General features: G+C 34.3%; 1 protein-coding gene across 4 annotated transcripts in view; it reads left to right on the forward strand.

Moving 5' to 3' along the window:
* Nucleotides 1-23,007, forward strand: part of TBCK (TBC1 domain containing kinase) — a 209,918-nt gene that overhangs the window by 113,029 nt on the left and 73,882 nt on the right. For 3 of the 4 annotated variants that reach the window (XM_061419450.1, XM_061419452.1, XM_061419449.1), the window contains exons 21-23: nt 2,318-2,354; nt 3,340-3,501; nt 17,532-17,707. In XM_061419450.1, the coding sequence (XP_061275434.1) occupies nt 2,318-2,354; nt 3,340-3,501; nt 17,532-17,707 (375 nt within the window). Of the gene's footprint in view, nt 1-2,317; nt 2,355-3,339; nt 3,502-17,531; nt 17,708-21,156; nt 21,365-23,007 lie in introns of those variants that run through there. The other variant, XM_061419451.1, reaches the window with a different exon arrangement.

Genomic DNA, 23,007 nt, shown 5'->3' on the forward strand with positions numbered 1-23,007 from the left:
TTTAGAAATTAAGAATGAGTTCTTACTTCAAAATCTCACAAAATTAATTGGTGTGTGTGTTTCATTTCTAGATACTGTTAGGAAGATAAATTTGTCATCTGAAAAACATTATTTCATTCCTAGGTCTCACAACTTTTAGTCTCTTATGAAGCTTTCTGTTAATTTAGAAAGTGGTAATAGAAGATACAAGCTTCATAAAAACTTTTTAATGAGACATTTTGGACATTTTTCAAATATCATCTTATCATGTCTCAAAAAGTACTCAGTAAAGGTAACTCAACACTGATAAAGACTGTTTAAATCTCAGGAATATTTTGTTCCCTAATAGCAAAAGTTCTCCTTTGAAAATTATGCCATTGAAATTAATGTGTTTATATTACGTTTGGAATAGGCATTGTCCAGAGTGTATTCCTCGATGAAATGAAAATACTCTGTGAAATAAGTCTTAGCAGAAGGGTCATCTGCAATATTTGTAATAGATGTCATTATGTAATAGAGTATTTGTGATAATAATTTATAATTATATTTTCTGTTATGTTTTTCATTTTTTTTGAAATACAATTGATTTACAATGTTTGTTGTGTTAGTTTCTTGCATATGTATATATATGTGGGAGGTATATATATAAATATTTTAGATTCTTTTCCATTATAGGTTATTATTCAATATCGTGTAGAGTTCTCTGTGTTGTACAGTAGGTCCATATTAGTTATGTATTTTATAGGAGTATATATAGTAGTATGTCTATGTTAATCCCAAACTCCTAATTTACCCTCCCTCCTTTCCCCTTTGGTAACTGTAAGTTTGTTTTCTGTGTCTGTGAGTCTGTATCTGTTTTATAAACAAGTGCATTGTATCCTTTGTTTAGATTCCCCATCTAAGTGATATCATATGGTATTTGTCTTTGTCTAACTTAGTTCACTTAGTATGATCATCTCTAGGCCCATCCATATTGCTGCACATGGCATTATTTCATCCTGTTTTATGACTGAGTAGTATTCTGTTGTAGTATATATCACATCGTCTTTATCCATTCATCTGTCAGTGGACACTTGGGTTGCTTCTATGTCTTGGCTATTATAAATAGTGCTGCAGTGAGCATTGGTGGGGCATGCATCTTTTTGAATTAGAGTTTTCTCAGGATATATGCCCAAGAGTGAGATCACTATGTTTTTAGTTTTTTAAGTGACCTTCATTGTTGTTGTTGTTTAGCCTCTAAGTCATGTCCAACTCTTTTATGATCCCATGGACTGTAGCCTATCAGACTCCTCTGTCCATGGGATTTACCAGGCAAAAATACTTGAGTGGGTTGCCATTTCCTTTCCAGGGGAATCTTCCCAACCTAGGGATCAAATGCACGTCTCCTGCATTGGCAGGAGGATTTTTTACCACTGAGCCACCTGGGAAGCCCAAGGAACCTTCATACTGTTCTCCATAGTGGCTATACCAATTTACATTCTCACCAATAGTGTAGGAAGTTTCTTTATCTCCACACCTCCTCCAGCATTTATTATTTGTAGACTTTTTGATAACTATTCTGACCAATGTGTGGTGATACCTCATTGTAGTTTTGGTTTATATTTCTCTAATAATTGGTGATTGTGAGCATCTTTTCATGTGCTATTTGGCCATTCATAGGTCTTCTTTAGAAAAATGTCTGTTTAGATCTTCTGCCATTTTTTACTTTTTAATACTAAGCTGTGTGAGCTGTTTGTATATTTTGGAAATTAATTCCTTGACAGTCACATCATTTGCAAATATTTTCTCTTGTTCCATCGTTTGTCTTTTAATTTTGTTGATGGTTTCCTTTGCTGTGCAAAAGCTTTCCATTTAATTAGGTCATGTTTGTTTATTTTTCTTTCTATTTCATTACTCTAGGAGGTGGGTAGAAAAAAACATTGCTGTGATCTACGTCAAAGAGTGTTCTGACTATGTTTTCCTCTAGGATTTTTACAGTATCCAGTCTTATATTTATTATTATTTTTTAATTAATTAATTTATTTAAATTGGAGGATAAACACTTTACAGTATTATAATGGCTTTTGCCATACATCAGCATGAATCAGCCGTAGGTATACATGTGTCCCCCCATTCGGAACCCTTCTCCCACCTCCCTCCCCACCTAGTCTTACATTTAGATCTTCAATCTAATTTGAGTTTATTTTTGTACATGGTGTTAAAGAATATTTTTAATCAGTGGAATAGATTAAAACATAGAACTTTTTTTTTACGGTTCAGTTTATTGGAAGTCATTCTAATTATCTCTTTTATTTCCTCTTTATCCATTCCCTGCATCCCTTTGTTTTTCCACTCATAGCTCTATGCCATCCCTTGGTTTCTCACCATGTTTACTCGTAAGTACCATTTTCCATTTTCTTTCAGTATTGTATTGGGAAAAGAACAGGTCCATTCTTCCCTGGGATATTATCAGATTTAATTACATAAGCATCCTTATGTAATTATAAGGTAATATAGTTGGGTAGCAAATTTTTTCAATTGTTCTGACTGGGGGATATCAAAAAGAGTGTTCTATAGAATGAAAACCTATATGTCATAACATTGATAAAATCTCTGCCCTCTATTGAAACATAAGTTAATATTAACTATACTATTTACATAAAGTTTTAGAAGGAAACTTTTACAACCAAATCAGACTCAATTTTTAGAGACTATCTAATAACTAATACTTTTGTTATTTCCTAAAGTAGAATTCTTCTAGAAATAGAAAGTTTATGTGAATATGTAATACTTTAATGTATTACACATATTAATGCAGTAGATACCTAGATTAAATATGCACATATGATAAATGAAATACAATACTTGAAGTAGATCTGCATGCACTGGCCTGGAAAGGTGTTGAAAGTACTAATAAATGAAAAAAAGAAAGTTTCAGAAAATAGAAAACTGCTAATCAGATTTTTTATGGGAATTTCAAAAAGCAGTTCTTAGAGTGCATAGTAGAAATATAATGATACAGAAATTATAACAGTACTAAAGTTCTTCTAAGTAAATGAATTTGTTAAAATAATATAACCAGAAAATTCTAGGAAGAAATTGAATGTAAGAGCTATACCGAGATTGATAATGGAGGGTAGGAAATCTATATGATGAATTAGATTATCAATTTTTTAAACCTATCAATTTTACTGCCTTGGGAAGCAGTAAACCTACAAAACCAAGTAAACATTTTATAAAAATAGTTTTCCAATATTTTTCCTTTAATAGTTTTGACCCATAAGGGAATTATCATGACTAGTAAAGCAGCTTGTTGTTGATTTAATTTTTATTTTGTTTTAAATTTTTTAAATTGATTTATTTATATTTGTCACTTTACAGATGTATTTCCACTGCACAAAATTTTCCACCTCTGGGATACCTTACTGCTTGGGAATTCCTCCTTCCCATTCTGTATCGGAGTAGCAATTCTTCAGCAGCTGCGTGACCGACTTTTGGCTAATGGCTTTAATGAGTGCATTCTTCTCTTCTCGGACTTACCAGGTATAGATATATAAAAATGGAATCACTAAGTGAAATTTAATTATGGGATAATGAGACATCCTTAAAACAATTTTCAAAAATAATCATCCAGGTCTTCAGAATCTCTCCTGCTTGAGCCATATCCTTCCTCTCTGAACTCTCTCGCTTATATACTACCTCTTTAGCCGGCCCAGCATTATAGATACAAAGCTGGGTCATACTAGCTCAGTCATTTATTTTCATGTCAGTGATGATGCCAAAAGGTGAAAGACAAGGGCAGGAGAAGGGGGAGAAGGGAGCATCATGTGACATATATGCCTTGCTTAGGATAGGCCTGTTTATCTTCAGCAGATAGATAGTAAATAAAGGCCACTTGGGAAGGTGTTTGAGAACCCAAGTTTTTACAAAGATGTAATTCACATGGAACGTTGGTCTCTCCTATCCATAGTTAACTTGCTAACTATTTAATAGTTTAAAGAAAGGAAACACTGTCCTCTTGAGAGAGCAAATCATACTCCAGGGGAGTTCTATGTTATGCTGGATAGTAAGTAAAGTTATATATTGTATTCATAAGTGAGGAACTTGTAAGTCTAGGAGTTGAATGGTTAGTGTAGAAATATAGAATGCAAGTATAGTTTAAGCTTTTATACTATAGCTGAAAAGATGGAAGTAATATGGTTACATAGGATATAATAATCTGTGGCAGAAAAAAAAAACTTAACTACATTTTTGCAGAAACCAAAGTATTTTTCAAGTAGAAAAATTCTATTTCAAATTGCATTTCCTTGGATCCAACCCATCTATGAGTTTATTGCTATTCTTCATATTTGCAGGCAACCAAAGTGATTACTGAAAATAAACACACTTAAAATTATCCAAGAGATAAATTTTTCAAAAAATCAAAGAGTAAAAGAAAGATATCTTAAGATTTTATATTTAATAAGTACTCTCAAAAGGAATAATAAACTGCTGCCTACCCCAGTTTTTATTTTTCGTGGCTGATCTATACCTGGTATTTCAGCATTTTTCTGTTGTTGAAAAATCTTCATCCTTGTTGAGAAACTAAGAAACATTATGGGATTTGTTTAAAACTTCTCTTTCTACTTTCCTCCCAAACTAAAAGTATCACCATCAGCTTCCTAACTTACCAAACTTTAATTAAAGTTGATAACTTCTTATATGAACAAATAGTAGTTTAGTTCTTTTTTTTTTCTGGGAGATTCTTAATGTAAATCAAGTTATCTCTGGTTTTTGTATTGATGTTGAACAGTTACCCAAAAAAAGCTAGTTTCACAAACTACAAATACTGTCTGTAACTGTGTAGATGTTTTCCTCTTGTTCCTAACTTGCCAAAGTAAACAGAGGATGATTGATTAGGATGAAAGGAATTTTTCTGGTCATGTCTAAAAAATACATGTTAGAAATGATGATTGTGCATTTTTAAGTAAAGCAAATTTCTTGCCTTTCCAATTACATGCATAAATGTTCCAGCTATACACTGGTGAAGGAATCTATTTTCATATTGAACAGGCAGATTAGTGGTAACTCTGCTTATACATTAAAATAAAGTCATTATTCCTGAAATCAGAAAGTAAGAATATATGTTGGTTAGCACTGACTCATTGAAAAGGAAAACACTACTTAGTTTTGAAAGTAGGATAGGATGCCTTCTATTGATGTGATTTGCATGGGTCCTCAGTGCCATTATTCTGGCACATCATTTACTTGGCCACTGTATATGATTCCAGTTGGGAAAGAAAAAGTTTATAAGAAAAAATGTGACTTAAAAAAAAAAGGACAGAGGGGTTAAATGTAAACTTTTCCCTTAAGTACACCTATGTTTCTTTTTACTTTTAATCACAGTGCACTTATTTGGGATGTCTTTCCTACTTAGATCTAAAAGATATCTCTTTTCATCATGTTGAGCCCCCTCACTATACCTGATGCTTGAAGAAATTCAGAAGTGGTCATGGGAAGGCCTACAAAGTGAATCTGGATTAATATACATACAAACACACTGAATATGCCTTTTCTAATCAAAATATTATGTGGCATAAACTTAGGACATATTTGAAAGAAAAAAAAATTTTTTTTAAGACTGCAAAAAAAAGAGAAAGGATAGGCTAGCTCTATGCTGCTGCTGCTGCTAAGTCACTTCAGTCGTGTCCGACTCTGTGTGACCCCATAGATGGCAGCCCACCAGGCTCCCCCATCTCTGGGATTCTCCAGGCAAGAACACTGGAGTGGCTTGCCATTTCCTTCTCCAATGCATGAAAGTGAAAAGTGAAAGGGAATTTTACCTTAATTCTTGAGATAGACTTTGTAGATAAAGATAGGTTAGAATTAAACATTAATTTGAACTCTTTAAATATATTGTGCTTTACTGAAGTCCTCACTTAACTGTGTTTAAAAACATAAGTAAGCAGTCAGAACAAATTTAGCTAAATTCTTTTCTGAAGCAGATTAGCAAATTCACTGTTCAAAATATCTGTTGACAGTAATGTAATGGAATCACCATCCAGTTGGTAACCTTGAAAACAAAATGCCCTTGCATTTTTTTTTTTTATTGTCCCATTCTAGTTGCTTCTTTCTACAAAGAGAGGTCCAAAAGCCTAGTGACTAAGAGCATGGAATGTAGAGCCAGATCACTTGGGTTTTAGATACTAGCTCTACCACTTTCATGTGTAACCTTAGGGACCTGACTCAGCCTCTTTGTATCTGTTTCCTTACCCCTGATTTTATGTAAATGATAATTGTACCTACCGCACAGGATTGTTGTCCTAAGTAAATCAGTGCCTCTGAACAACTTAGAGCAGTCCTTGCAAAGAGCAAGAGCTATGTAAGTGATTATTATTATTAATGTTCTCATCATTATTATGATTTTCCTCACTTATTCCTTTCCATCGTGACTGCTTTCCTATTGGTAGAATAAATGAAGCAATCACCCCGTTTGGCTTTTTATATAGATTATTGAGACTGATATCAATCATATTGATTTCCTTATTAACAAAAGCAATTGAGGAATTGCCTGAGAAGCCAAGTAAGCCTTCATTGTATATGTATGTATGCATATTATGACTAAGCAGAGTATCTCTTTTCATCGCTCAGGGACAACATAGTCTAGTGGATACAAAGCACAGTCTTTGGAGTCAAGACATAAGAGTCTGAGTCCTAACTGTTCCACTCACTACCTGTGTGATCTTGGAAACTTTCAGTATGGTTCTCTTGCTGAGAAGAGTGATATGTAGAGTGAAATAGATGAGAGTTCACCCCCCAACTCTGGCATATATTAGCTGTGTGAACATGAACAAGTTGTTAATCTCTTTGGAAAGAAAATCCTATACATTAGGAAAGCTTTAGCAAAATGGAGCTAAAAATATGTTTTAGCGTTAAAATGAACACAGCAGATAATATGCATAATGTACTTGACACAAAACCTGATACCAAATACTCATAACTATTTTTTAAAATATGTGTAGCATTTAATACTTTAAACATACAAAGAATGTATGACATTCAGTCTTTGTAAATTCCCTCTCTTTTCTTCCTCCTTTCCATAACTTTGTACTAACCTTTTAATTCTTGAAGAGAGAACACAGCAGAAAGGCATTATTATTTTTGCCAAAAACTGCTTCCAAATTCTGTCCCCTTTAGTAAATGATATAGTGTGATATCACATTCCAAGGAGGTACAAGTGGTGCTAGAAAATTTTGCTGGAAGTTCTTAACATGTATTGGTATGTGTGTCATTTAAGTACTAAAGGAAATAACCATGAGACCAGTATATTTGGCATTTTTTACACAATCTCAAAATAGTAGTAGGGTATTTTGGAAAAAATACTGGGTTTTTCATAGCACCATTCAGTACTGGATATTGGCCACTGGTGTTAAGAGTGTAGTTTCCAAAGTTACCACCGTTAAAACCAACTACAGGATGAGGTAGTCAGCCTTCAGCCATATTATTCTGCTGTTGTGTCCATCTGGCTGACAAAATAATATTTTTGAGGATACATCTAAGCAGTTCCCAAGATGAATATGATAATCTGACTAAAACCAAAATGGTCATAATTTTAGAGTGGATTTTTAATAGCTGAAATGTTTAATTGCTTTTTTGCTTTGTTGGTGTATATCCTTTTTACAGTTAAAAAATTAATTCAGCATATTTATGTGATTGTGGTTGAAATAAATTCCCAGAATGCATAACTTTGTACCTCTGAACATCTTCAAGCATAGGAATCTTTTAAAGTAAGAAAGAAGTTTTTCTTAGAGAATCTATAAAAGAAATTAGGAAATCTGTATGGAAGAACACTTCACTTACCCTCAGAGATTAAAATATTTACTTTACCTCTGAAAGAAAAAAATAAGTATGTATAAAGTATTTTGAAGGAAATACTGTGTATATTGAAGGAACTTGAACGTGTGAAAAGTAAATCCTTTTTGCAGGAAGAAATCAGCAGTTGGTTGAAACATCTTAATTGTCTGATGTATGTTTTATTACAGAAATTTAATTAAAACATTTTAAATAAAACTTTAAGATGTTATCTCAGTATTACCTACATAATTTACGGTAGGATTCAACACATACATGAAAAATACTGGTAGTGTCTATCATGTAGCACTTCACTGGTTCCTCAAAAATATTGTAGCTCAGCAAGGGTACGTATCCCTTTTGACTTAAAGCAGTTTTGTAATGCAGTCTTTATTGTTATTTAGCATAGCATAGAATATGTCATGAAAATCACACGTATTTTGAGCAACACAGTTATGTACCAGGTTGTTTAAGATGTATGCTGAGAAATCCTAGCCATTTATTTCAAATAACATGCACATATTTTGAGACTGAGAGAAAAGTTATTAAAGTTATTAAAAACTAAGAAATAGAGCAAAGTACTAAAGTCTGTTGAATCCTTAAAGCTGTGTCTTGTTATTTTCCTGTTTTTCCACAAGATGAAACTGAAAATCAATGATAATGAGAGTGAGGAGGAAATTCAATTTAGTTTATGAAATCGTAGATTTAAGGTACTGGTGACAATCCCTGTGGTAGTGAAGTAGGAAAGAAGATCAATAAGAACTGATCCGGGTTTTCCTTTTTTTTTTGGATAGGGTTCAGTGAATAATTTCTTGCTTTCATTTAGGGATAAGTATAAATTAAATAGGGTTTTTATAGTATTTATGTATAATTTCCCAATTGTAAACAGTGGCCCAGATTTTTTAAAACTATACTTGTGACCCCTTTATTAAATAAATAGTTATAATGGTGATAAGTGCTACAGAAAGCAGTAGGAATTTATTACAGAACACTACCCAGTCTGAGGGAGGTAAAGAACCTTCTCTAAGAGAGTGATACTAAAGGTAATATCTGAAATTAATTGACTTTGGGAAGTAAGAAGTGGAGAGAGGGGAGCATCTTCTAGACAGAGGAAAGAAAGTGCTGCAAAGGCCCCAAACAACTCAAGGAACTGGAGTGGTATCCTTGGTGCAAGGAGGAAGGTGGTTAGAAAAGAGAGTGATCAAGCAGGATCTTAGGCCACATTAGGGATATTTTTCAAATATATCTGTAGAGGTATTTTCTTTCTTCTCACTGTTTTTAAAAGAATGAAAAGTATCCTTGAAAAGATACTTTTCCTTCAGTACGGCATTCCCAAAATAGAATGCTGTATTGATATTTGAGGTGCATTCTAGTCTCTGAACATTCCTTTCAAGAAGCTCTATAATGAGCAAAAGGCAAAGGATTCTTAACATGAGTATTCTCAGTAGGTATCCATAATTCCTTTTATTCTGGCTTGAGGAGAGCTGATGAGATGAAAAAAATAGAGCAATAATAGTACCCAGTTATTCAGTGAAGGTTTTGTATTGTCAGCCCTCTAAGATTTTATACTGTTTTACCTGAAGCTGAGAATCCATAATTGTTTACATTTTCTGCTTGTAGCTATGTAATGTTAATGCATGTCTATTTCTAAGCACATCTTCATGAAATTGCAAAAGGACAATCATATTGGAAATTAAATATGGAGATTTTACCCCCACCCATAGAAATTACATGTTAACATTAAGATTTAGATGAAAGATTAAATTCTTCTGAATTTAAATGGGTTAAGGAGAGATGAAAGAGTAATATATTTTTATTGACATGATCACGTAGTCAGTGAAATGAAAATCATGAAAATGTATTTTCAAAATCTTACTTAAGTTATCTCCTTGTTGGGAAGGGAATACTGTATTATTGTATGGAAAAGGGGAAAATATGAAAGCAGATGTTAGAAAACAATACTTCCAAGCTGAAAATAAATGTCTATGAAAAAACACAAAACCAGTAGAATAAATTGTAAATATTCAAATTGTAAGCTGTTTTTCGGAAGCTGGATAAATTCCTTTAACACTGAGCTAATTGTTGCTCTTAGCACATCACTAATTTTGCAATACATAAATAGTTTATATGAAGAAGGCAATGGCAACCCACTCCAGTACTCTTGCCTGAGAAATCCATGGACGGAGGAGCCTGGTGGGCTACAGTCCATGGGGTCGTGAAGAGTCAGACATGACTGAGCCACTTCACTTTCACACGCTGGAGAAGCAAATGGCAACCCACTCCAGTATTCTTGCCTGGAGAATCCCAGGGACGGGAGCCTGGTGGGCTGCCATCTATGGGGTCGCACAGAGTTGGACACGACTGAAGCGACTTAGCAGCAGCAGCAGCAAATAGTTTATAAAGTTAAAGGTTTCTTATGTATTCAGAAGTATAATGAAAAATAAAGTTAGGGTTGATCAGAATTTTCTACTTACCTTGAAAGCTGAGAGTAGATTAGAGTCGTAATACACCTTAAAGTTGGTCCCAAGGTTTCAAGGCTCTTTTCCATAGGAAGACTCTTCTCCATAGTAAAGCAGTCTTTTTTTATGATTGACAGGGATTCTGCTCTCTGAATTTTTTTGAGTAGTCCAAAAATTATCTTGCAGTCTCAATCAGGTATTAAACGTACTTTGTTTCAGGACCTCAATGATGGAATTTGTTTGTTTTTGTTTTACTGTTGAGTATTTATGTGTGTGTTAGGTTTTTAAAGTATTTTTAAAATATACAGAACATTTTACACTTCTGAAGTATCTTAAAAGTAGTCAACCTCAGAAATCTTTAAAAGTCAGAAGTTATGGTTAAAATTTCCCCCATATATACTGCTGGTGGATAATGAAAATAATAATGTAAGGACCAAAATGAGTATATATATATCATACCTAGAATGACTTTTAACATATATTGTTCTATATGTCATTGTTACTTTAAAATGTAATAATACTTTTGGGTCGCATTCTTTCCAGTCTTCTACCTAGCCTTTTGCATGTGTATGTGCTATCGCTTCAGTTGTATCCTGATCTTTGAGACCCCATAGACTGTAGCCCACCAGGCTCCTTTGTCCATGAGATTTTCCAAGCAAGAATACTGGAGTGGGTTCCTATTTTTTTTCCCCAGGGGATATTCCCAAGCCAGGGATCAAACCAGTGTCTCTTGCATCTCCTGCATTGGAAGGTGGGTTCTTTACCACTAGTGCCACCTGGGAGGCACCTAACCTTGTATCACTATACAAAAATGAAAGTACAGTTAACCCTTCAGCAACGCAGAGGTAGGGGTGCCTTTGCTTGCCACAGTTGAAAATCAAAATATAATTTACCATCAGTCCTTTGCATACCAGTTCCTCTGTATCTGCTGTTCCTCCACATCCACTCTTCCTCAGTATCAACGCTTCTGCATCTACAGATTCAACCAACCGTGGATAGTATAGTACTGGGATATTTACTATTGAAAAATATCTATGTGTAAGTGGACCCATGCAATTCAAAACCTATGTTGTTCAAGGGTCCACTGTAATCTGATGTGTTCTTGTTGCATTATCTTAAATGATGATCCTCAACAGAATGGAAAATAACTCCTTACTACATATCCCCTCTAAGTGTGAGTGCGCCGAGTCAAACAGAAAACAAACCAATAAACAAGATCAGAGAAAATGAAGAGGAATAATATGCCATATGCTTATAGGCTAGTTAGTAAATATTATTATAACATAGAGGAAATAACCAAAATTTTCATACTTTTATTTTAAAAATCTACATTGGATTACCTTGAAAAATGTAAACCATCAGTCCTTCAGTAAAAGCATGTATCAGTCATATGAAAAAATGCTTATTGAGCTTGAATACAAGGTTCTATTGCCAAGAAAGAATCAGATTTCCAGTTTTGTTTTGGATTCAGTGTTAAGTATAAAAGAAAAGGAGAAAAGGATGGCTACTGCTGAGCTGGTGCTGGGTCTTCCAAGCTGCTACATTGTTCTTTTTTTCTGAAGTGAGCTGTGTTCTATTAGCAACACCAGCTGCTTTGCATCATAATATGTATCTACTCAACTGCTAAATGATCAAGACAGTTATGTTAAGAATAGAAAACAGTTTAAGTATCTGTGTGTCAGTAATGCTTATTGCATTTCCTATTTTATTTCTCACTTCATTGTAGGCGCTAAGCAGCAGAGATGATAGATGCTTAGCAAAATGTGCCAGTAAGCACATGCACACATATCAGGGATGTGAAAGTCTGAGTGAAGTAAAGTAGGAGCCCAGTTATGTATTGTACCATCATTTCCCCCTCAGACTGCATAACCAAGATTGTACTTATAAAATGTGCTCAGTCCTTCATTCGACAAATATTTATGTGTGTGTGTATGTAATGTGTACATATATGTATGTGTATAATTAATCTTATTACTGGTTTATCATTCTTGTACTGGCCCAGAGCATTTTTGCCTAACTATTTAAAGGGGATTCAATGGTACCCTGTAACTATGACTAACACTTTTAATTTGAATTATATTAATTCCATGTAGTATTACTTCCTGGTTCCATTAAGTCACCTGACTAAGGAGGGGTTAAAAACGACAATATAAAATTAGGCTTTTAAAAGAATATTTAGAATGAGTGAGGAGATCACAACAAATTACAAAACAAAAATAGCATAATATTTTTATTCATTAAATGTCTGACATATCTCTGTATTTGTCCTCCTCTTTTGCTTCTTATTCATTGATTCATATAACAGTAGTTGTATATTATTTTCTATAGAAAACATGAATAATCAGCCTTTTCACAGGCTTAGTTGGTTGAACTTTGTTTTTTAATATTGATAATAGTAATGCATAAAACATATCACTTACCTCAGGTGTGGCTTCTGTTTGTTTGCTGCAAGTTTGTTTCCTGTAAACACAGGAATGCTATTTTTTTGTGAAGTTCCTGTCAAAAAAAAAAGAAAAAGTTAATGGTGCACCTATAATTGTGTATATAGCATTATTGAAGTATATTTCTAGAAGGAAAGAATTTCTCTTTTGATCAGGCATCGAAGAGAACCTAATTCTCTGCTTACAGTTTCACATGTTTAATGTTTCGAATTTTCAGTCTTATTTTTGGCTGTGTACATGTCAACTATGTTTTTCCTGCACATAAACTTTTGGTTCTAGAACACACATTCACATTGCTCCTATATAGTAGGGATTGGGGATATTCCAGGAAGTCATTTCTAGAGTTAGCAATAACTTTACTATATTGTCAAAGATAAGCAATGCCAGACACTAATTAAAGTGGTAAGCACAGGTTTTAATCAGTATTACACTATTGCAAAAATACCCCAGTGTGAAGTGAAAAACTGTAAAATATGTGAAGGACAGCATTGGGTCCATGTGAAGTACATCTGCATTTACTAATAGACACCAAACTTAGGCTCCTACCTTCCCACAGAGGTACCTATCTTCAGACAAGGACCCTATCTTCAGTTATTTCCTGGAACAAATAGTAAATTCTTCTGGCAGCCTTGATTTTCTCAAGGAGGCGTTCATAGGGTGTTAGGGTCATCTGAGGGATGTGACCTTGAATTGCTATATATTATGTTGAGAGTTTTGTTCAGGCCAACTTTTTAGGCCAAGATTGAGACATAGTTGAAGAAAGGCTTAGAAGAGTCTAGCTAGACTTGACCAAGGAGGAAATCTATGTCAATACCCAAAAGTGACTTAACATAACAGAAAAATACCCATTAAACCATACTAAATATATCTCTAGTTTAGCTTAATTATATCAGAGTATTCACAGCCACTATGTTGTCCAACACAAGAGGAAGTGTAATGGAGTTGAAATTGGTATAAAGACAGACAAGTTTTCACTGATTGTGATTTAAATATTTTTACTTTTGCACATTTTACAAAACATGACCATAGAAACAGTAAATTTGGAGGTACATTCTTTGGAGTAGCAGAATCGTAAAAGACTTGAAACTCAGAATCAGCAGCATAGCCAAGAGCCAGAGAGCGGAAATGTCTACAGTTACAATATCCAGTCTTCTCCATGGTCAGTTCCTAGAATACTGGCAAGGATTAGTTTAGACAGGTTAAAGAATAATTCTCTGGAGAAATATAATGTTCCCCAAAAGAGGAATACCTTACTTTTGGGGATCTTCTAACAAATGACCATATCCCCAAGTTACCTATAGTGAATCCACCAGTAACAAAGCCTTGCCCACATATTCAGAACTTCCAATATAATTTTTAGTGCTGTTCTTTTAAATACCACCAAACCTCTGGGGAAAGTCTCCAGCTAAAAAAACACAGAATAGCACCTACTGAATAAAGGAATATCCTCAGAAAAGCAATTATGAGAAGATAAAATAGCTATGAAAATTCAGGATTTTTTAAAGTATTAATATGACAAAAAATACTTACTGGAAATTAAAAATGATGTGGAAATGCATTCAGCTTTATATGAAAGAGTTGGGTGATAAAACTTAAGAAAGCCCTCAGAGAATACAAGAAAAATACGGATGCAAAGTAAGAGGAAAGGGCAAAATTATTAGAAAATCTATTCAGGATGTTCAGGATTCTTCTAATGAAAGAAGAGAGAAGGAAAAAAGTGAAAAATTATTACAGATAATACACAATAACTTTTTCTGCAACTGAAGGATTATAATAAGACCATCATTATGAAATTTCAGAACACCAGAACTCCTAAAGGTTTACAGAAAAGAAGAAAATCACATATATGTGATCTTAAATCAAAATTGCATCAAATTTCTCAGAAGAAAGACAATAGAGCACTTGCCTTACATAACTCTGAAGAAAAATAAATCAATCCTAGAGTCTTATGACTAGCCCAACTATCAGTCAGAGGCAGAATAAATATATTAAAAACATGGACAATTCCAAAATAATTTGCTTCCTGTGCATCCTTTCTTAAAAATTACTGGGAAATGTGTTCCACCAAAATGATGCAGTAAATCAAAAGGGAGAAAATAATATCTTAATGCCCAAATTAGGGATCAAATGTAGAGGGAATTAGGTGATGGTAAAGAGAAGTGCCATGTAAACAGCTGTTCACTCTATCTGGAAAGCAGTTCATACTCATTAAAGCAAAAGAATGGAGGGCTTCAGGAGAGAGATCTTTTCCACCTACCCTTGCCCAAATGTAACATGAGTTGCATTTTATAATTTTAAAAATAGTTCAGTATTTATGAGAGGGAACAATAGTAATGGATAAGATAGGTAAACTATGATTTACAAAAGTTATTTTTCTGAGTGTACCTCATGGAGCTTGGAATCAAACCTGGGAAAGCATAATCCAGGGTGCATACTTTTTCACAAATGCATTATATCAAAATGAGAATGCAAGGTAGAATGTAGTAGTGCTCTGGGATGAGAGGTTATTTTTAAAAGAATAATTGCATATTTTAATGTACAGTTTATAAAGTACTTTTCATAATATTTTGGTTATGATAAAGTACTTTGGAAGGATTTTGAGATGGAAGGATGACATGGGTCAAGAGAATGGAGAATGGGATATTTGCCAGTAGTAATAATCAGGCTCAAATTGGGGTGGATGCCAGTGAATTCTCACGATTCCCTGTAAACCTTTTATGGTATTGGTAGGGTGTTTTGGAAGCAGATATAAATGACTTTTCCATGCCAGTGATTTAAGGACTGAACTACAACCTCTCATCTGCATCAGTAATTTGACCTCAAGCTTTTAATGGGTGACAGATGTGTCAAACTGATTTGAGCACTACGGATGCAAAATTTATGGTCCAAAATTCTTTTCCTTTGGAAATTAAACAGTGTGAAGTAGATAAAAATTTTTTTTAAGATGACAGAGTTTTCTCTCTTTAGCTGCAAGTTTTTAACGATATTAATTGGAAATGTTTTAAAATGAATTGAACATATCTCTTCTGTCTCAAGTGAAGTAGAGGAATGTATCTGAACTTTTATTTTTCTTCTCATTCGTGTTTGTATTCTTCTCTTTGTGGAATATTAAGTTGATGATGTTAAAGAGCTTTTTAGAAGAATACATTTCCTATTGACAATTTCTCAAATAAATGGGCCCACGCTTCAAAACATGTTTAACTCTTGTTTTATAGATTTTATGTTAGGAATAGCATATGGTGGTGATGAAATCTGACCTCTTTGTGCAGCAATGGAAATAACCAACTGTGAAGTTCGCAAGCATCACTAAGAGCAGATAAAGCAATGTTTAATTGAATAACTGGTCTTTCTAGAGCTGCTGGCTATTGTTTCCCAAATCTAAATAAATTGGGAAGTGAAAGATGCCTTATAATCCTTTTAACTTCAGAGATTCTACTGGTGGTAACAACACTTAACACATTCAATCACTTAACTTCATTACGTGTTAATTTCTTCATCTTCAACAGAAATCAGGGGATTACATTACCTGTCTAAAGGCAATGGCAACCCACTCCAGTGTTCTTGCCTGGAAAATCCCATGGACGGAGGGGCCTGGTAGGCTGCCGTCTATGGGGTCACACAGAGTCGGATACGACTGAAGCGATTTAGCAGCAGCAGTGAAAGCATACAACACCTGTCACATAATAGATGTTCAATAAGTGTCCATTTCTGTGCCCTTCTCTAAGAGTTTTCCACCTTATAAAAGCAGACAGTTCTATAAGGCATGACTCATGCACCATTCACAGAATCAATTTAAGGGCCTATTTCCTTTTTCCTTTATATGTAAGCACTTCATTCCAAAAAGGGAAATAGGGACCTTATCCCTCTGTAAGGGATTTGATGTATTTTTCTCCATTGCTTATCTGAATTGACACTATTGGACTTTTACAGAGGAAATGATGATAACTACCTTTTACTATATTAGGAATATAGAAAGGAAAAAGCTGGTCCATGCTAAACTCTTTCATCCTAGCCAAATTCTTCAATTTCTACTGCCTTTCTGTGATAACTCCATTTCCCCATAGAGTTACAGCTTTACTCTCCATCAGGAATGTTAATATTAATCTCCTCATGGGTTGCAGTCTTATTGAAACACACACACAATAATTTAGCATTGTAATAAATTTCCTATGTATATTACCTCTGTATCAAAGGTGTTTAAATTTCTTTCAGATCAGAAAAAGAAAAGAAAATTTTCTTTGAAAATATTTTCTATCATTTTTAATTGGGTGCATTTTATTTCTGTATATGTGATACCTCACTTAAACTTTTCTGCACTTAAATCAAGAAATTCTTTTTAAAAGGATAAATACTGAATTTAGATTTTGATTAATTTTTGTCCTGATTATTTTATATCTTCTGTAATAAGTGGAAGTGAAACTGTTAGTACCCTTTACTTGAAATCATGGTATATTAAATCTGAGTCTTTTGTTTGCCCACTCCCAAATTCCAGCCTTCTTTCTACTCAATTTTTTAATTTGAGAAAGTAAAAATATTATTAAAGTTAAAGAAGCAGATTCTCTAACAAGAATGTATGATTAATATATTTAACTTTTTGAATAATGATATACTGAAATATACTCTATATATGTATCATGTGTCTACATAATAATACCAGATACCCTCTACCATTCTAATCATATGTTGATTAATATCCATATTACATTTTACTGACATCTTTTCTAATTAGTTTTCATTTTAGCCATATTTGTGCATATGTATTTAGGAAAACTTGTGGTTCTTACATAAAGAGAGCAATAGCTTCTATATTTGCTTTTTTTTTTTTTAATTTTTTTCTATCTAGAAATTGACATTGAACGCTGTGTGCGAGAATCAATCAACCTGTTTTGTTGGACTCCTAAAAGTGCTACTTATAGGCAGCATGCTCAACCTCCAAAGCCAACATCTGATAGCAGTGGAGTCAGAAGTTCAACACCTTATTTCCCCACTGAGTGTCCAGATCCTCCAAAAACAGATCTGGTATGTATTTGCTTGACTTAATTTATAAACTATAAAAGAAGATGGATATTATATTAATACACTTTAGCATCTTTATTGTTCATAATACAATAATCACTTATGTTCTTTTAACATAGCTCTCTCCTAGGATGTTGTATTCATACAACTGGTTCAGGTCTTGAGGCCAGCCAAAGGTGAGAACTTAGTTAAGGCCTTCTCAGGTCTTTCCTATGCATGCAAACATCCTGTGTGTGCATAGACAGACTTCTAGATTCCCAGGATTCTCTTAGCACTTTCAGATTCCCCTGTGGACGTTGAATTCCTCAGCTTTTAATTTTACTGTTTTTATTTTTATTGTCAGCTTATTCTTTGCTTCTACTGTTATGGCCACTTCAGGCAGCCACAACATTAAACAATTGCTGCTGACTCTTTTTGACAGATATCTTCAGAGAAGTGTCTCTTTGCACAGAGAGGGTTGTGAATCAGGTCAAATAAAGGCAAGCATTGTAAGGAGAGGTTTCTAGGAAACTGGAAGATAGGTCAAGTAATCATAACCTGCTGAAATGACAGTTTTGGGGAGCTCTAAAACCATTCTGTCCTGTCCAGTGGTTGCTAGATTTCTGGTTTGTGAGACTGTTGGTTTTTAAGGTGACTGTGGAACTGAGGAGAGGGAAATGAGAGTAGGGAAAATTAAAACTCCACAAATCTTACATTCTTACTGAAATTCAGATGTTTCTTTTGACTACATACTCTATAGATTGCAGCAGACAGACCTTTGTTAAACTTCCAGAATTCTAAAAAGTTTATTTTGATAATTTCTGCCAGTATTCTCATTGTGTTTTGAAGGAGCAGCTCTTCTGAGATTCTTACTTTGCCATTCTCACTGATGTCACTCATATTCTATGCTATTTGTCCACTACATTTTAATTCCTCAATGAAACAAAACGATTGAGAAGTAGTTGATTTTAAAAGCTCAAAAAGGAAGAGTGACAGCTCAAGTAATGTGAAACTTCCATTTTGTGATTAAGTGAAATTTTACTAAGGAAAATTGCTGTTTATTTTAACTTTGAATAAGTAGTTTTAAATCTTTGCCCTTACATTCTCATCTGACATGAGATTTTTGTTTAAAGTGTTTAATAGTTTGAATGTCACTAAACCCCAAGTCCCTTAATATGTTGCTAATTATGATAAGTGTCAGAGTACTGGGTCAATTTGCTAAAACTTTGTAATACAAACTAACTTTTTTTGTATACTCATAAATCTGATATATTATTCCCAACAACAATACTAAGAATGAAAGAGAAAAATGTATTATTTACATAAAATGTTGCTATATGAAGAATATTCAAGTTTTGATTCACTTTTGTTTAGAATTTATTTCATTCTTTTTATATTTCAACCGTAAAGAAAAATAATGTAAAAATGCATTGTTTTTCAACAATATGTCTGAATACATACTGTTAAACAGATGTCATTCAAGTTACTGAATTAAGAGTGCCTACATTCAAAATTTGCATTTAGTGAAGGATATACCGACAGTAAGCAAAAAAAGTAAACATTTAGTGTGTTTTCTAGAGTCTACATTATAAGTAAGATCATGTGGTATTTGTCTTTCACTTAGCATAATATCCTATGGATTATCCTTGTTGTTACAAATGGGAGGATTTCTTTTTTAATGGTTGAGTAATATTCCATCATATACGTATACACAACACTTTCTTTATCCATCCATCTGTTGTCGAACATTTAGTGGCATTTAGGTGCCATTGTGGAAATTAAACAATAAGAAAAAAATGGGACTGCATCAAACTGAAAAATTGTTATACAACAAAGAAAACTATCAATAAGACGGGAAGGCAGTCTTATGAATGGGAGAAGATATTTGCAAACTATATATTCAGTAAGGGATTAATATCCAAATTACACTAAGAACTCATACAACTCAAAATCAAAGAACATACAACCCGATTAAGAAATGGGCAGAGGACCTGAATAGACATTTTCCAAAGCCATAAAGTATATGTTAGTTGCTCAGTCATGTCTGACTCTTTGCGACTCCGTTGACTGTAGCCCATCAGCCTCCTCTATCCATGGAATACTCTAGGCAAGAATACTGGAATGTATTGCCATTCCCTTCTCCAGGGGATTTTCCTGACCCAGGGATTGAACCTGGGCCTCCCACACTGCAGGAAGATTCCTTATTGTCAGAGCTACCAGGGAAGCCCTTCCAAAGGCATACAGATGGCTAACAAATACATGATCAACATCACCAATCATCAGGTAACTGTAAATCAGAACCCCAATTTGATATACACTCATACTGGCAACTTAGCAGCAGCAGCAGCATTCTGTTAGAATTGCTATCATCAAAAAGACAACAAATAATTAATTGGCAAAAATGTGGAGAAAGGGAACCTGTGTGCACTGTTGGTGAGATGTAAATTGGACCAGCCACTGTGGAAAACAACAGAAAAGTTCCTCAAAAAATTAAAAATAGAATGGCCATATGATCTATGGCAGTTTCACTTCTGGGTGTTTACCTGAAGAAAGCAAAATTAATTTGAAAAAAATATCTACACATCAGTGTTCTTAGCGGCATTATTTATAGTAACCAAGATATGGAGGCAACCTAAGTGTCCATCAATAGATACATGGATAAAGATGTGGTATTTTCATACACACACAATGGAGTATTACTGAGACAAAAAATATTGAAATCTTGCCATTTGCAACAACATGGATGAAACATGAGGGTATTTTGGTCAGTGAAATAAACCAGAGAAAGAAAAATATCATATTATCTCACTTATATGTTGAATCTAAAAGACAAAAAAATAACAGAACAAAGTGAAACCATACTTACAAATACAGAGAACAAACAGGTGGTTGCCTGAGGAGAAGGATGTGGCAGAGCGGTGTGTGTAAAATAGGTGAAGAAGATTAAAAGATACAGACCTCCAGTTATAAAATAAATAAACCATGGAGATATAATACACAGTATAAGGAATGTAGTCAATAATATTTTTATAACTTTGTATAGGGTTAGATGGCTAGTAGACTTATGGTCTTCCCTGATAGCTCAGTTGGTAAAGAATCCACCTGCAAGGCAGGAGACCCTGGTTCAGTTCCTCAATCGGGAAGATCCCCTGCAGAAGGGTTAGGCTACCCACTCCAGTATTCTTGTATTCCCTTGTGGCTCAGCTGGTAAAGCGGGAGACCTAGGTTCCATTCCTGGGTTGGGAAGATCCCCTGGAGAAGGGAAAGGCTACCCACTCCAGTATTCTGGACTGGAGAATTCTGTGGATTGTATAGTCCTTGGGGTCACAAAGAGTTGGATATGACTGAACAAGTTTCAATTCACAGACTTACAGTACTGATCGTTTCATAATATCTACAAATGTCAAATCACTGTCTAGTACACCTTGATCCAATATAATATTGTATTCCAGCTATATTTCATTTTTTAAAAGGAGAAGAGGAAAAGGACAATGGAAAATGCCAAGAAGTGGGAGTCTGGAGAACATTAGAGAAGAGTTACCATTTTATGTGAGAGACTCAAAGAAAATCTCGGAGAAGGCAATGGCAACCCACTCCAGTACTCTTGCCTGGAAAGTCCCATGGATGGAGGAGCCTGGTAGGCTGCAGTCCATAGGGTCGTGAAGAGTCATACACGAATGAGCGACTTCCCTTTCACTTTTCACCTTCATACACTGGAGAAGGAAATGGCAACCCACTCCAGTGTTCTTGCCTGGAGAATCCCAGGGACGGGGAGCCTGGTAGGCTGCCGTCTATGGGGTCGCAAAGAGTCGGACACGACTGAAGTGACTTAGCAGCAGCAGTAGCAGCAAAGAAAATCTATCTAATAAGGAGACATTTGGGAAGAGAACCTAAAAGAAGTGAGAGAGTGAGCCATATATATTTCCTGAGGAAAAATGTTCCATCTTGCAAGTGCAAGGTAGTAGCATTGCTTTGAATGTTAGGGGAACAGTAAGGATACTATACATAGAATGGAATGATAAGAGTGTTGTTTTTGTTGTTTAGTCACTCAGTGGTGTCTGACTCTTTTGCAAACCCATGGACTTTAGCTGACCAGGCTGTTCTGTCCTTTAAAGATATACAAACTTACTATTACAATAGTAAGTATTAATTTTTAAAGAAAAACCAACAGATATTGCTGACTCATTGAATGTGAGGTACAAAAGAGAGAGTGTGTGAAAGAAAGTGTCAGTTGCTCAGTCATGTCTAACTCTGCAACCCCTGGACTGCAGCCTGCCAGGCTCCTCTGTCCATGGGATTCTCTAGCCATTCCCTCCTCCAGGGGATCTTCCTGACCCAGGGATTGAACCCGCATCTCCTGCATTGCAGGCAGAGTCTTTACCATCTGAGCCTCCTCGTGGTTATCCAGGTCATTAAGACCTTTTTTATATAGTTCTTCTGTGTATTCTTGCCACCTCTTGGGCTGGCAAAAAGTAATAGAAATAAAATAAAATAAAAAAGAAAGTAATAGAAACAAAAACAGTTTTCTTACTATGTAGAAGTTAAAAATAAACCAAAAAATAAAATAAACAACTTCTTTTTTACTCTTCAAATAAAGAATACATTTCCAATAAAAATTCTAGAGTATCTAGAAAATAATCAGAACCTATTAGTACAGCACAAGTAGATATTTCTCTTAACCACTTACATGATCCCTTATGTATATTAGATATTGATTGATTGTCCCTATCAAGTCATTTTATTTCAGCTAGCTTTTGGAAGATTGATAGAGTTTATATAAGTAAAGAAGATAATTTCTTTTTTATTACCATGAGAAATCTCAACACCATTCTAAAGATTTATGGAAAATAAAAATAATGTTCCATATTCACCTAATTTTGCTTTACTTACTCTTTCCAAAGCATACTCTGCTTTGGTAAAGAGCAGGTTCACTGGAAGAGGCCACATTTCCTCTGCTAAGGAGGGAACTTGCAACACTATGGAGTTCCACCATTAATGTTCTGGAGTGTTAGGTTATGCAGAGGCTAAAATTTTATAACACACATATTGTGACTTTGTGAATATTAAGTATGTAAAGAGTTGAAAGAAACTGGGTCGTTGAAATTATTCACAGTGAAATAAAGGAGTTCTTAAATACACAGATTTGAAATTAAAATTTAAATTACTCATTACAGTTTTTCTGCTTATACATTTAATATCCTTTTAGTTTGAACATACCTTTCTTGAATTCTATAGTCTAAACAAAGATCATTTCTTCTTGTTAACTATTGATATCATGGTATTGTGTGTGTGCAAGTTGTATTTAATTGTTACATTTTATTTAA

This window comes from Bos javanicus, chromosome 6 (genome assembly GCF_032452875.1).
Source record: "Bos javanicus breed banteng chromosome 6, ARS-OSU_banteng_1.0, whole genome shotgun sequence".
In the NCBI taxonomy this organism is placed as follows: Eukaryota; Metazoa; Chordata; class Mammalia; order Artiodactyla; family Bovidae; genus Bos; species Bos javanicus.